At 44.2% G+C, this 15,460-nt stretch overlaps 1 protein-coding gene across 2 annotated transcripts; it reads left to right on the forward strand.

Annotated features, from left to right (window-relative positions):
* The first annotated feature begins 200 nt into the window (after positions 1-200).
* kcnk5a (potassium channel, subfamily K, member 5a) lies at positions 201-14,023 on the forward strand. 2 transcript variants are annotated; one of them, XM_086183021.1, is made up of 5 exons: positions 201-715; positions 9,511-9,622; positions 10,481-10,647; positions 10,797-10,965; positions 11,052-14,023. In XM_086183021.1, exons 1-5 carry the CDS (start codon positions 530-532, stop codon positions 11,987-11,989), a joined length of 1,572 nt encoding a protein of 523 aa, XP_086039147.1. In that variant the 5' UTR covers positions 201-529; the 3' UTR covers positions 11,990-14,023. The 2 variants fall into 2 exon arrangements, with proteins under 2 accessions (XP_086039147.1, XP_086039148.1); XM_086183022.1 differs by lacking the exon at positions 201-715 and adding an exon at positions 888-1,016.
* The last annotated feature ends 1,437 nt before the right edge of the window (positions 14,024-15,460 follow it).

Genomic DNA, 15,460 nt, shown 5'->3' on the forward strand with positions numbered 1-15,460 from the left:
CAGCTTCAAGTAACTTTACAGTGGAGGTGGACTTCTGATGACACATTTCAGTTTTACCTAAAGCGAAACAACCCCCTCCCTCTCCTTCCCCGCCTCCTTTCTCTCTCTCTCTCTCTCTCTCTCTGGGCGGAACTTCTCCTCCTCCTCTCTCTCTCTCTCTCTCTCTCTCTCTCTCCTTCACTTGCCCTGCCGTTCCGCAGCTCAGTACTTCACCGGCCGCGCACGTGGAGACGACACCAGTAGCGGCTGCGGGTCCCACGCGCGTTCTTTGCGACGACCTCTGTCCCGGTAATGTCGCGAGCCCGATGCTGTGCTCCATCCCGTGGCACGCGGTCTCTCAGTCCTCTGCAGAAACGACCCCTCGCGCGGGAAAGAAAAAAAACAAACCCCGTTTTGTGAATCCAAACAGCTGCTTGTAAGAATGACTCCCGCTTAACTCTCGGGTCAACCCCCCGCCTCTCTCTCTCTCCCTCTCTCTTTCTTTTCCCCCCTGTCCCGCGCTCTCCAGGTTGAGTCATTGCACATAATAATGGTAGATAAAGGCCCCTTGCTGACGTCTGCTATTATTTTTTACCTGTCCATTGGGGCGGCAATTTTTCAAGTTCTGGAGGAACCCAATTGGAAGCTGGCTGCAAAGAATTATAGAACCCAGAAGGATAAAATACTGCGGGACTATCCCTGTCTGACTCAACATGATTTGGACAGAATATTAGAGGTATGGACTCAAGAATGTCGCCGGCACGCTTTCTGCTTGTGAATTCATCTGCTGCATCATTGATTCCGTCCACATGAGCTTGATTTCTGTCTAAATGTTTGTGTGTGACACGCCAGCGTCGAATGATCCTCAGCTGCTCTCCAGCTGCCTGTGAGTGTGGAAGTTAATTGTCATCGCTCCACAGAAGGGCTTGATTGTTGGTGTCTGCTGGTTACCTCAACATGCACATGGAGGATCGATGGATGGTCGGCTTGGTCTCGGGTGTTGGAGTGGGGTTGTTCTCATGTCGTCCATCTCAGCAGTTACGTATGGAAGGAACGCTGTTCTGAGTAGAATCTGAAAAATTTGACTTGAGACGCTTAAAACATCTTTCAAGTATTTATGTCCCTTACGGCTTTGACTTCAAAGTTATGCGTGTTTCATTTTGTGTTTTAAAGTTTTCACTTAGTGCACCTTTTAACTAAAACGCCGCTCCATGTCACGCGTGATGCGGGTTCGTACTGCTGTAAGTTTCAGCACTGAAACGTTAACCTTTCCTGCAACATCAGCTGCAGGCATCAGCCTCTGTCACTCACTCTTCATCTGTATCGACAGTGAAAAACAACATTGATTTATGCTTCCGTGACACTGTATTGATGATCCAGCCCCTGATACGGATAGGGCGTTGCTGTTTATGTTGTTGTAAAGTGTTTATGGCAGACGTGTCCGTGCGTCTCTGTTCTGAGTTGATGTATCTGTCAATCTGACCTCTCAGCAGCTGGTGACTGTGTCTGATAGAGAAGTGCTCAGCTTTGCAAAACTGTCATTCGAACACGTTTTTAATGCTTCCTCTGCTGAGCCATCAAAATAACGCAGCGTTGATGTTATTGGACGACGCAGGTGGCACACAGGAAGTTGTGTCCTGGGTCTGTTTCTGATTTTTTTTTTTCTTTTTCTGTAAATAATCAATCGATGGTGACGATGTAGGTCGTGATAAAGCGGTAAGCAGCGCTTGGTGGACCCCGACTGATGGATTTATTTCCAAGGTGAGGCTCCTCTCTGTTCCAGGCTTGGCTGCCTGATAGCGAGTAATGTACACGGTGTTCTGTGGCCAGCCTCCACTCAGTAGTAAAGCTGGTGCGTTGACCCCTGTGGTTTCCCCTCAGCGAGCACACGCACCCAGGGAGGCGTTTCCCCCTCTGACGTGTTTCTTCACTTCCCTGAGACGGCCGTGGTTGTCTCCACCTCAGACGTGTTGCTAGATGATATAATCCTGAAATACAGCGAGCTGAGCCTTCCGAGGGAAAAAAAAACGAGCGTGGAAAGCAGTTTTGATTTATGAGGGGACGGATATCTGCCACATTCCATGTCAGAGGAATTCTCCTCCATGCTAATAACTCTGGTTCACATCTCTCAGTGGAGGGATTTCTGTAATTATTTCACCGCATTTTTCCCCCTTTTTTTGCAGTTGCAGGTAGGCCCAGAGACATGTCTCAACTTGTGCCCCCTTTTTTGCCCCTCCTCAGTATTAGGGAGGTTTATTATCCCCTTCCTCCCTACCCCCCCCCCCCCTTTCCCTCTGCTTTGTGCTGCTTCTCCTTTTTGTGTTTTGGGTGGACTGAAATGCATATGACCCCCAGCGCCCTGCCCCCCTCGTTCACAGCCGCTCTGCAGCAGCTGAATCTCCACATTCTGCTTTGGGAATTTCACCTCGGAGAGAGGTTTCGGAGGTGCAGCCCTGGGTTGCTGCTGTGCAGCTGCTGAATGACCGGCCATTTTTCTGGTTGCACTGCTGGATGCCGATCCAAGTGAAAACAAAAACCCTCCAAATGTGGGGTCTTGAGTCCGCATGTTGTGTTTGACATGTAAACAGAGTTGGTTGATTGTGTGTGTGTGTGTGTGTGCGCGCGCAGCACCTGCTGCTGGCGTGAAAGCTGCTGATCTCCCTTTATCAACCCGGCGTGTGAGTTTGGACGGTTCTGTCAGGTTTCCACGATGGAAACTTTGTTCACTCTTAAAATGTATATAAGCAGGCTTCAGGAGAGGAGGCGACGCTCGTATAAAAGTCTGTTCTCTCTGTTTTACTAACAAGGGGTTTACTATTAACTATAGGTCCCTTGATGTGGTCACAGTTTAAAGATTGCATTTTACGGCCCGTCAATGTTGCCTCTGTTGTAAAAGTTCTGGGGGGGGGGGGGCAACAAGAACCCACCATCCAAACATCCTCCCATGAAGCGTAAGCTGCATATTAACCCAGAGGCTCTGACTTTTCTAGAATGACAAAAATATGCACTTTGATAGAAAAATCGAAAGAATTGTCGGCAGAGATCGCACTTGAGATAATATTTCAGGAGAAAAAGAAACTAGCAGTTGTATCTCTCATGACAGGAGACGAGGTTTTGTCTCAGAGTTTGCGTGTCCTGATATTGCGACATGTTGTCTCTTCCCTGTTTTTAAAACCTGCATTACCTCGCAGCTCCAGTATTTGTCGTCCGTCACGTCGCCATTGTATCCACGTTGCTGGCGATCATGTAGGCAAAAAAAATCGAATTGTGTTTGATGCTTTTGTGAAAGCACCGTCCCACCCGGCGTCCCGACAAAACTTCTCACAACATCAGTGTCGCAGTTTTTGGTCAAATCTTAATGCGTGTAGGACGTTTGGTTTGGTCCGTCCCACCCACTCTCGTCTGTCACCTCCTTGCAATGACAAAAATATCATTTTAGAACCTCTTAAAATTGGGCAAGCGGCAAACTGAATGTCTGTAATGGAAAAGCGACGTCGGTATAACATGAAATCACGTGCAGTAACATGAGGTGTGACCACGTTTTTTTTTCCCCCCTGAGCGCTCGTACGGGGCACAACCTGAGATCACTCGACTGCACGCAGGAAAATATTCAAGTCATGCACAGAGATGTCAGCAGCCTTTTGTTTCCAGTTAAAGGAAGAAGGAAGATGTATGTAATGTTTAGAAAATAAGTTTCCTCCTCGCAAAGTCAATCGGCTTCGTAGGAGTTTGGTTTACTAAAACCTCAATAAAGAGGGTGATGGTGGAAACACAAAACGAGAGCTCTGGCTCTCTAGAAAAGCTGATCGTGTTTATTCAAGTGATGTGTTAGTTAAGATGCTGACTAGTCTTCAGCTCTGTTGCTCTGTTTTTTTTTTCTTCTGTTGCTCCTCCCCTCTATTTAGGTTAATTTGTTTTGTATTCTTCAAAAAGTGACTGATTTCCGAAGTAACAAAGAAGACAGCGTCATGGCAGCCATTGTGCATGCAGCCAGAAAAGGAGGAATATCCGCAGAGATCCTTTTAAAACCTCCAGATTCAGATTCAGATTCAGATGACTTTATTTATCCCCGAGGGGCAATTCAAATGTGCATGTGCAATTACCGCTATTAGATGGCATATTTTGATAGGACAGCCTTATTTTCTAATTTGGCCCAGTGCTCCATGTCCTGGATAAATGTCTCACATTTGTCACAACCAGACTGTTTGTAAGTGGGGTGAAAATTCTGTGAGTTGTCGTGGTTGTAATTGCGACATACGTTCATCAGAGAGGCATGGCTGCCCTGTGCCAACATGGCAGCCAGGTTGACGGCAGCCAAGGCGTCGTCTACACGCTCGAGGTTTGTCAATGTGACAGACTTCCCCACTGCAGATGTTTGAGCTGCATCCTGTCACCACGTGCTCTGCGTTGACTGCTCGTGACGACTGACACTGACGAAAAAGATGATTCCGATCGGGACAAATATGTTCACGTCTCAGATTGTAATTGTTTCGATCTGCTCGGGACATCCCTAATTACTTTGTAGAGAGAACGGGCTTTTCTTTCTTTCCTGTCTTTCTTGTGTGCCTGGGATAGTCCCCTCGCACATGACCAAAAGGTCACGTTTGCAGACGTGTTTATCAATGCGCTGCTGTCACATATTTCAATTGAAACATGGCCCCTGGTCAAAATGAAACGGCACAGATGAATGAAGTGCCGCACTGTCCGTCTGTGCCAGTTAAACTTTGTCATGTGCCTTGGGTGCTGTAAGTGGTTTGGTGTGAAAAAGCAGACTTTTTAAATCACTGTTGCTTTTTTTCTTCTTTAAAAAGTGGGGAGGGAAAAAAAAACACTGAAGCGCTGGAGTTGGCACTACATCTTAGTATCATGAGCACAAACGCGGGCAATTGATCTAGAAGACTCAATGTGTCTGACCGGCTTTGTACTCTGAGTACTTCCGACCCAGATGTCAGTCTGTGTGTTGTCAACACAGTGTCACCGTTGATGTGTTTTCATTACCACTTTAGAAGCACTGATCTGAGGCAAGGTAGACGATCTTCAAAGAATCAGGCCAAAATGCATTCAAGTCAATGTTAAAGCGGCGGCGGCGGTTCCTCAGCAGCCGTAGCTAACCCATGTTGACCTCATTTCTCCCGTTCAAACGTGTTGCAAGAGTCTTCTCGTGTCTGGAAGCCAACTATGAAGTTATTTAGCATTTTCCAACAGAATGGCCTTCTTTGTAGTGCAGTTTCTCATGTGTCCTTGTTTGCACGGTCATATCTGTTTTACTGCCTCATGTTTGCTTTCAGCTGCATGGTTGGAGAGTTGCGGTTGATGGTGAAAACCGTTCACTTCTAAATTTTGCCGCTTCAAAATAAAAAGCCTTTTATCAGCTTTGCTCTTTCACCACGTTGGAAGTCAAAGTTGGTGCATCGCTGGCGTTCTGGAGCTCGAGCAGTTCTACACCTCCGAAGATCTTCATTCTCACCGAAACATGCGAGTCTCAGTTAGCCACGAAGATGATTTTGGACTGATGGAACGTTGGATGTAAAAATCACATGAACTTTTGGTTAAGGGAGCCCATCACGATGCTGGCTTAGCCAGACATAAACCCTGCGGCACTTACGGCAAATACTTTAACATCAGCCATCAAGTCAAGACACACATCCAGCTGGTAGACCTGTCGCCATGGCGCTGGAGTTCCCTGCCATCCTGAGCTGGTGTGCTGTGTTAAATCAAGCTAGCTCGTGAATTTAATCAACTTGGCTTAAATTAAGTTTGATTGCGTTATGCAGCATTTTTTAAGTGTTGTGTTATTTTGAATCTGAATGGTGTCTTTCGCTTCCATTCTTGTGCACCAAATGTGTGTGTCTGCAAGATGGAATTTCCGCTTTCGCAGCTGCTTGCTTGCTAGGTTGAAGCACTTCGAGAAGCTAGCTCTGAATTCGTGGAACAGAAGTCATGCCAGTTGGAAAAAAGCGGGATGTTGCTGGAGGAAGAAAACCTGGATCTTTCCCCACTGCTAGGCAAGTCGGCATCGCTTTACATATCGTGACAGTCGTGCAGTACCCTGCCAATCGTCCATGAACAGATGACAATTCATCAGAGCCTTGTATTTTACCGCTTGTATCAGCAGACGCCACAGCTGCTCCACAAAACTACATAATGCTGCTTTAAATGTTATTAGAGCCATCAAGGTAATGAAAAAATAACCATGGCCATGTGTTAATAAAGTCTTGCATCTTGCAAGTCTGTTTATGGTATAAAATCTGCCAAACAGATGAATCGTTTTTCTGTCTGGAAGATTTAAATGCCCCAATCAAATCCAGAGAAGGCTATAAACTTGATATGTTGCCTGTACATTTTGACTTTATCGACAGCAGTTTCCTCTGTTGTTTGGTGATGAGACGACTGTCTGGTATTTTGGAATAAATGACACAAATTGCATCCCCAACCCTCTTAAGATTTTCCATCTCAGACAAGGTTTTTACCCTCCTGGTGGCTACGTGAGCAATGTATTGCAGACAGTTGTAGGTCAGCGTTATCTCCCTGATGTGTTGTTTGCAAGCCATCAATCTCTGTGTCAGAAATCAATGGAGAATGACATGGAAGCGTTTGCAACTTCTGGGTCAATCTTGACCATGTGCAGCTGTGCTGCTTGGCTGCCTTGTGCTCTTGCTGGAAGTGGAAAAATACCTAAGAGCTGAGCCGTGTTGTGGGCCGCCAGCTGTCCTGATAACAGTTGGAGTTTGTCATCGTGGTTTTACTGCTCCCGGGTTATCAGAGTGGCAGCGGCTGACTGCTACGCCTGCAGTTTGGCAGTGAGATCAGTTCTGTCATTGTATAGGAATCCTTCATGTATAGACTCTAGAACTCCCCTTTGGTCACGCGTTCTGGTTTTGCTACTTTTTATGGCACCGGGATGCGAGTTGCAGTTTCTTTTTCTGAAGGTGGCAGAAATACCACTTTTCGGTCAATGTCACCGTTGCATTGAAAATTTTTCTTTTTTTTTTTCTCAATTTTTTTCCTAAAACTTGTGGCTGGCGGCATCATATTGGTAACATAAAATGTGTATTTTGAAACCATGATCACCAGCCGTAGCCTGACATACCTGGATGTCTCTACCTTGTTTGTTTGTTTTTTGCCTACTTTTTGATTTTTATTTTTTTATTTGCATCTGGCATAAGTGATCGTTGTTTTTAGAAAACGTCATATTTGACATTTATTTCTACAGACAGCTCCGTTTCCACTCAGTCTACCACAAGCGTTGTCCACTTTTTAAACATTAGTCAAATGATTTGTAAAGGCAAATATTTTAATGTTTCACCAGCGTTCAGCTTGACATCACATTATTCTCTTTCCGTGTCATTTATCGTTTGCTGCTGGGTTTGCCGTGAGACATCGCGATAGATTTACAACCACAAGACTTGACCAAGCTTAGCTGAATATTTATTTATATTTCTATTTTCCAGAGCTAATTTCAACATTCAAAAAGGGGAAAACCTTTTCTGAGGGACGTTTCCTTGAGATGGTTTCTATCCTGGGGTCATGTTTTCCACTACTCTGCCGTGGCATGGATGATAGAAGACATGAGCTTTCCTTCAAAACTCCATTTCATGCGACATGTTTTCTAGTAATTCTCCACCAGAACTGTACCCCCGTCGGCTGCCTGGACTTGAAATCCACTCTATTCTTAAGACCCCCCTCTAGAATAGATGAGCCAGTTTTAAACGGTTTCCTCCAAGCAGCATTTGACTCAAAGTGTCTTTCTCCCTCGCTGCTTGTGCTTCCCACCTTGTTCTCAGGGTCACATGTGACATTCGGCAGCGGGGAGTTGACCACCGACTGACTCTTAACCTTTTTAAAGACCTTGGGCATTGCAAAGCCTGATCAGGAGACCGTGGAGAAGATTTCTCTGGTTTATGTTTTGTGTGCTCAGGCAAGGTTTCCTCTGTCCTAGTTTCAGTGTGTATTGATGAAGACATCGCCGTCAGGATACTTCAGGAATGCCATTAACACTTAGAAATGTTGACCTCTGATACCTGTCTGTAGTCTATAATCTTCATCTTGACACATATTTAGGGGTCAATGCTCAAGCTCGTGATTTTGCTTGTACTCTGCCCTTATGGTATTCCTGTGTATCAGCATTTCACATGTCTCAAACTTCAGCACTTTTTATCTCAAACACAAACTATGAACTTGTGCAAGATCACCCGCATGGGGCTGGAATAAGGTGACAGTCGTCGCTCTTTTAGATTATCTGCATAGCAGACAAACCTCAAACTGCTGAGCGAGTCACAAGCAGCAGGCATGAGTTTCATAATCCATAGAGATCGAGATGGAAGACAACAGTTAGGGGATTTACCTGTCTGAAGTCTATCGTTTCAATTTTTTATCATACCCTTTTAAATTTTGTAAGCTGTGTCATTGAAAACCTTGATCACTTTCCATTTGCAGAACCCTTGGTTTGTGTTGCAGCTCTGTAAACCCACTGTAAATGTCACTCCCTTTACCTTCTGCAGGTTGGTTTTAGGGGTCCGGACTGTTTAAACGTCCCGTCCTGTATTTCACCATTTGCACGGCGTTGCAGGTAAATTCAGTCTAATGTTCCATGGCCAATGGAGAATTTACCCCATGCATTTAAATGCAGCCAGCCGTTACAGATGTGAAGTTGGACAGGGGACCACTTGAGTTAGGTTTTGCCTCTTAAATTGCTGCTCATATTTCAAACCTACTCGGTCACCACCGCTGTCATCTTAAAGGCCAACGGAGGAACTGTGTTATTCCAGCGGACAAAAGAATTGCCTCCCGTTGTGCTGGTAATTATAGAGAAACTGTCACAGACCCGTTATTATTTAGGAACCAAGCATCTTTCCGTGCTTTTAGGGTTTAAGTGAAACACACATGTACCCTTTCAAGCACATTTTAAGAAGGAATAATTTTAGTGTGGGCGGAATGCATTGTCCCAGCGCACACTGCGAATACCTACAGGACACATTCAGTTTGTGTATTGGCTGTTTAAGCACACACATGGCCCGGGATGATTGATTGATTGTAAGCTTTATTTTCCTGTCCTCTGGATTTCTACACCAAAACTTCCGTGACGCTCAGTGTATTAACTTCTTCCCTGAAACCTTCCGTGTGTCGTACATATTAAGGGCAAAAGGGAAAAACAAAACATACCCACCAAAAAGCCACCTGGCCCTTCTTAATCCGCACATCATCATGTGATTATGAAATGGCTGTTTAGAGATGCGGTGCTTGCTTTCCTGTTTGCCCTGCAAAGTAAGCAGTGGTTAGAACTATAATGCCCGCGGGTTAACTACAGCTCTCCTGGGTGCCTGAGTGTCGTTTCAGCTCATCAGTTCTGCAGATATCATCCTCATATCACAGGAAGGATGTGGTGGAAGAAATGAAGCTCACACATAATAAACTTCCTGCCTTAACCAGACTGAATTCCGCTCGAACTCTGTTTGTGCAGTTCACATTTATGGTACTTTCTCTGAAGTAGATCTTCTTAAGCCGTCACTTAATTCTTATCTTTGTCCTCAGGTGGTATCAGATGCTGCAGGCCAAGGGGTCACAATAACTGGCAACAAGACCTTCAACAACTGGAACTGGCCTAATGCTGTTATCTTTGCTGCCACCGTTATCACCACCATCGGTAAGGAGGTCCAGCAGTGACAGTTCAAGTTCTGATGGGGAGAGAGCACACTTGCACTTTGCGTTGTTGACTTTTATTGCGCTGGGGCACGATTGTCCCTCCTCTACGCGCGCTCCAGTCGTCATTAAACTGTACGCATTTTAGGATTTATTTGGGACAGAAGTAATGTTGTGGGAGAGAAAATCCCCTCCCATGTTGCACAGTGTCAGCATTTGTTATAAAGTTCACGTTTCTGCAGAACCCACAAGTTATGCGAGTGTGCAGAAGCCCCACTGGTCCCAGACTACAGCAAATGACTCTGAACACATATATGTCCAACACCGTCTGAAAAATAAATAAATTACAACACTCTTCTTAAAAGGAGACGGAGCTAATGGTTGACCTGAGCGCCCGCTGTAGCCTGAGCGCCCGCTGTAGCCTGAGCGCTCCCTATATAACAGCAGTCTTAACTGCTTCTTCATTCCAACCGTGACCGTAGCATAGATGCATCATGTTTTTCAAAAGCATGTCGGCGTTAATTAGCTCGGAGGAACACAATGCCAATGAACTGGACAGTTAATAAACCAGTTCTCAACTGGAACATGTTCCCCTCCCAGGGCTGCTGTCCAAGTTCTCTGCAAGTGTTACTGAACCTCGGTGCGGTGCGGAGCTATCGCGCTGGTTGAGGGAGAGTTTGACTTTTGGGGACAAACATTTATAGTACAGATCATCCAGTGTGAGTCAGCTTGTAGAAATACTAAAGCCAACAGTGTCTGTTCCTCCATCATTTTCTCATGGGGCAACTAAATACCTTTTTTAAGTTGCTTTTTTTTTTTAGCTCTTACCTTAACTGTCCACTTTCTCGTTGAATTTTTACAGGATATGGGAACATTGCCCCCAAAACGACGGCAGGCCGTGTATTTTGTATCTTCTATGGGCTCTTTGGCGTGCCTTTGTGTCTCACCTGGATCAGCGAACTGGGAAAGTTCTTTGGCGGCAGAGCCAAGCACCTTGGACAATTTCTCACCAAGAAAGGATTTTCACTGGTAATTTGATCTGGTTTATTGTTATGGCTGGCAGACGACTTTGTGTCTCCATATGATATCACAAAACCTCTACCTGGAGTAATGTGTTTTGTGTGTGTGTGTGTGTGTGTGTGTGTGTGTGTTTTGCTTGTCTTTTTCTTTATCTTCAGAGAAAGGCTCAGTTTACCTGCACAGCTATTTTTCTTCTCTGGGGTTTGCTGGTGCATTTAGTCCTTCCACCTTTGGTATTCATGTCCCAGGAGGGTTGGTCGTACGTCGAAGGCTTATACTTCTCATTTGTCACCTTGACCACTATTGGGTTCGGGGACTTGGTCGCAGGTAAACACAGACATAAATACTTAAGCTCTTTTATTTATCCAAAGTTGTTTTCTGGTTGAATAATGCTTTAACATTCATCCTCTTAGGCGTGGAACCGAATAAAGAGTACCCGACTCTGTACCGCTACTTTGTGGAAGTGTGGATTTACCTGGGTTTGGCTTGGCTCTCTTTGTTCTTCAACTGGAAAGTACGAATGGTGATTGAGGCCCACAAGGCTCTGAAGAAACGCCGGAAGCTTCGCAAACTCTCTCTTGATGAACTGCGGCACTATAAAGAGTCTCATAAGGCCTCCCTCCGTTTGCCGCCCACTCCCAATGATGTCAACATCTTCAGCTTCCTGTCCAAGAAGCAGGAAGGTTACAACGACTTGATTAAGCAGATTGGCTCTAAACACGACGGCCGAAACAACGGCAGTACTGGGAACACCAAAGGCAAAGCCAAAGAAACGAATCGATCAAAGAGTTGCAATGATGCCCCTGTGTTTAATGGCCACACTATCCTCAGTCTGGACCGTTCACCTCGCCAGAAGAGACGCTACAGTTTCACCGTTGCATTCTCAAAGTCCAAGAACTACCTCATGGGCTCAGACAATGGGTTGCTGTTAACAGAGGACCAGGTAGAAGGAGATGCAGAACTAGACCAGGAGCAAATGTATGAGAACCAGCTTGACAAGGACGTAGACCTAGAGAGCAGAGGAGGCAGGGAATGTGGAAGAGGTGGTCGAGGGACTTGGGATTCTAAAGAGTACCATTCCCTTACATTTCAAAACGCAAATATTACTTTCATTGATGAGGAGAACTTTCTAGGCAATAACCTAGAAGAGGAGGAGGAAGAGGAGGACGATGATGATTCCAAAGCAAAACTATCTATAACGACATGTGACGAGAACATTGAAACGGACTCCAAGGAGGAGCAGAGCTCTGAATGTGAGGGGTCTGTGTTCACCAGTGACTGTTCAGAGCACAGCCACTCCTATGAGAAGCTCGTGGAGGAATATGCAAAGGAGGAGAACACAGACTCTTGAGCGGTCTGGACCACACAGTCCACACTGGTCCTCTGGTGACTGCGTTGGTATTGAAGTATTCTAATGTGAACTGCGGTAGTATCGGATCCCGTTGTACCTTCTGAGTCCGAGTACAAAAGGCTGCAAAGTCAAGATCGCATTTCAAACGAATGTTGCTACCTTTTTAAAATTCACAACATTTAGACTAATTCTAAGAATTGAGCTTCCTGTAACCTTTTGAACAAATGATGTTTTACGTCTTGACGAATAAGGATTACAGAGCATAATGAATTATCTGCTCTATTTATATCTTTTATACAGTTGAGAAACGGCGTCACCGCTGTTATATGTCCAGACCAATGACTATTTTCCTTGAGTGATTCCTTTTTCTACTTGTGAACTGATGAATAATATGTAGAAATGAATGTGATTTCACATAGTTTCTTCATGCATATTCACCATATTGGTGTTTTGTTTTTTTTTTTTATATTTGATTGAAATGGAGGACGTAGGAGCTCTTTATTCAGTGACTACATGGGTTTATATGTCCTCCATTGCACAATTCTACCAAATGAGGACAGTTCAAAGTCCACTCAAGTGCAGATTGTCTTTTGAAAACCTGAGCCTAACATTTGTCCTTTAGAAAAAGAAGGGACTTAAAAATTCTCCCTATTTTTGTGTGTGTGTGCGTGTCATTTCGTTCCTTTTGTGAAGTCCTAGATAAATTCTTTTGTCTGAGATTGCTGTTTTTGTTTTGACTGTAAGCAACAGACTTGTGACTGCACCAGAGGTCATCGATGACGCATGGGTGACATCTGAGACCAACAGTCAACTGATGGTAAACTCTATGAGGAGAAGCATCAAGAATAGAAACAGATTCATGGCTAATTTAACTTTTTTTTTTATTTTTAACACTGCTGTAAAGTTAAAAAAACAACAACCCAAAGTGCCTTGCAAATGATCCTCCAGATGTGCCAAACGGCACCTGAACCTGCTCTGTTGTCCTGCTTTGCTGCTGCCAACATGTCAGGTGTCCCAGCCTCACACACGGCACCGTACAACGGGAACTTTCACAGCGACAATATTTTCACTTTTTGTCTCTTCAGCACCCTTTCACTACGTTGTATTTGCCATGTAAACATTGGCTTCCAGCCCATCAGTAGCCACAAGCATGGCTCTGCTCAGGACACAGCCTTGCTACTCTGTTTGCTTTTGGGGGGCTCAACTCTGACATGAGTGACTGAAGTAGCGCTTGTGACAAGCCAGCCAAGGTTAACATGCAGCCGATCAACGCTCTCTTGACGTGTGTCGCAGTTGTGACTTACGAGGCAAAGCTGACGGTATTGCAGCTCTCGGTTTTTATGTAATCCAAAAGTGCCAAGTGGCGTTGACCGTAATTCTTATGTCCGTTGCTTTTCAGTCCCTTACTTAAACCTGCTCGGCCTTTTGCACAGTAACTTGGGCGCGCACAAACTTGAATCAGTGTTCCTTTGAGTAGCAAGACGGCGGCGACTGCGGTGTCGCACAGGGCCAATTTAAGCCATATTCTGTGTACTTTAATTGGTATACTGTAAACATAATCTCATATTTCAAGGTTTTGGGACACCACAGCATCCTAACGTTGCCTCATAGACGACTGTTAAAAAGTACAACTGCCTTAAATCCACTGTAAATCAGAGGAAAGCAAGTACTACAGCTGAATGTACTGCGGAATGACTCACTGAATTGATGAAATTTAGCACACTGGGTGTTTGTTTTTTCCTCCCTACTTTTTATGTATTTGGTCACTTTGAATTCATTTCATTTTTCATTGTTTAGTGGGTGTTGGTGCAGTGCAGGTCAGCAGCCTTGGTACTTGTCAGGACTGAAGCATGCAAGTACATCTCTAGATTCACATCTCTAAAAGCAGGTTAGGGTGTTTTTTTTGTGTCCCACATTTTCCTCTAAATGTTGCTCCATTGTGTAAAACTCCAGTATGTTTTTTTTTAATGATTAAATTATTCATATTTGTATATGAATGAACAAAGCTGTGTTTCATGTAAAATAAACATTTTAATGAAACTTGCCATTTGTAATTATTACATTTTATACGTTTCCGCTTAGCTTTTTTTTTTTTCCTGTAAAGACTAGCGTGCGTGTGTGTTGGGGGGGGATGTCATTTTTTGCTCTACAGCCAAATTTTTGCAGTGAATCCTTCCACAGGCGATAACATTCCTTAGAATGACTATTTATATAGCGCTTTTATCCAAAGAGCATGGCAGTTTGCCTCTGGTGCCCCCATTCACACACAGCTAGCAAGCAGAGACAGACGTTGGCCTCACCATCGGGAGCGAGCCGTGGTTGAGAGTCGTGCTCAAGGACGCGTGGTTTGAAAGAGAACGGGATCAATTAGTGGACCAGCTTCTCCACTAACAGCCACAAAACTGAAGTGTTAAAACATCACCAGAGATTTATTCCTTTATTGGGGGGAGTTTTTGCTTTGCTTTAATATTTTGCTCTTTTTTTTTTTTTTTTTAAATGACATTTTTACATTTGCCGACCCAACTTTCAAGCAGACATTCCAGATGCTTTATTTGTCAGATTCAATTACACCGTTGAGAGCTAATGACTGTAAACACTCGCAAAGTATGTTTGTAGGATTTCTTCCAGTCTTTAAGATTCATATCTGCTGTAACATTTCACCACACGAAGGAAGTCAGAGTTATTCTGGAAACCTCAGCAAGCCACAAAAATATGGAGGCTTTCGTGTAATAAAGTATTTAATGTATGTATATATAAATACAAAAATAAAACAATGTTCTGATTTTATTTAACCAAAATAGCTGGTTAACCACACACAAATACTATCAAGCAGTGCAGAAATGGCAGTAAGAATGTTCAAGTTCAGTTATGCACAAGTATTCTTGTCTATTTTACAGAAGAGGTCCTGTGAAAGTGGTTAAAATGGTTGGTAATTTTTTTTAACAAGAAAGAAACAAGTTTTGGGAAACACCGATCTAAAGTTCAACCTCTGTCTCAGGGTCAACAAGTTAATGTGCAAAATGTGTGTAGTGTATTAACTTTTTATCAGGGACACCTTCACACACACACACACACACACACACACACACACACGCACACTCTCCAAGGTCATGTAGTCAAAAACAAAATGCTGATATGCAAATCTCGCTGTTGTACCAACACTGAAAACCAAATCATGACAAATAATCAGCAAGCAAACGGGGTTCCTGCACATTATCGTGCTGGATTGAGAGTTATCTCTCCAGCGCGTGTTAATGATTGGAATGCTGTTGAATTTTAATAAGAGTGGAGCCGATGGTGCCCGGCTGTTGACATTTCCTAGTCTGCCAAAAAGACACAAGATTAGTGTGAGCAGTCAGTTGTATTTGCTGGCACATGCTTGAAATGGACAGTGGTTGAGTGGATTCAGGAAAAATAACCGCAGAGCGAAGAATGCGCGTAAAGCACTGAATCATAATCTAAACATTTGTA

This window comes from Aulostomus chinensis, chromosome 17 (genome assembly GCF_037954235.1).
Source record: "Aulostomus chinensis isolate RoL2024-O1b breed Wild chromosome 17, RoL_Achi_v1.0, whole genome shotgun sequence".
NCBI lineage: Eukaryota > Metazoa > Chordata > Actinopteri > Syngnathiformes > Aulostomidae > Aulostomus > Aulostomus chinensis.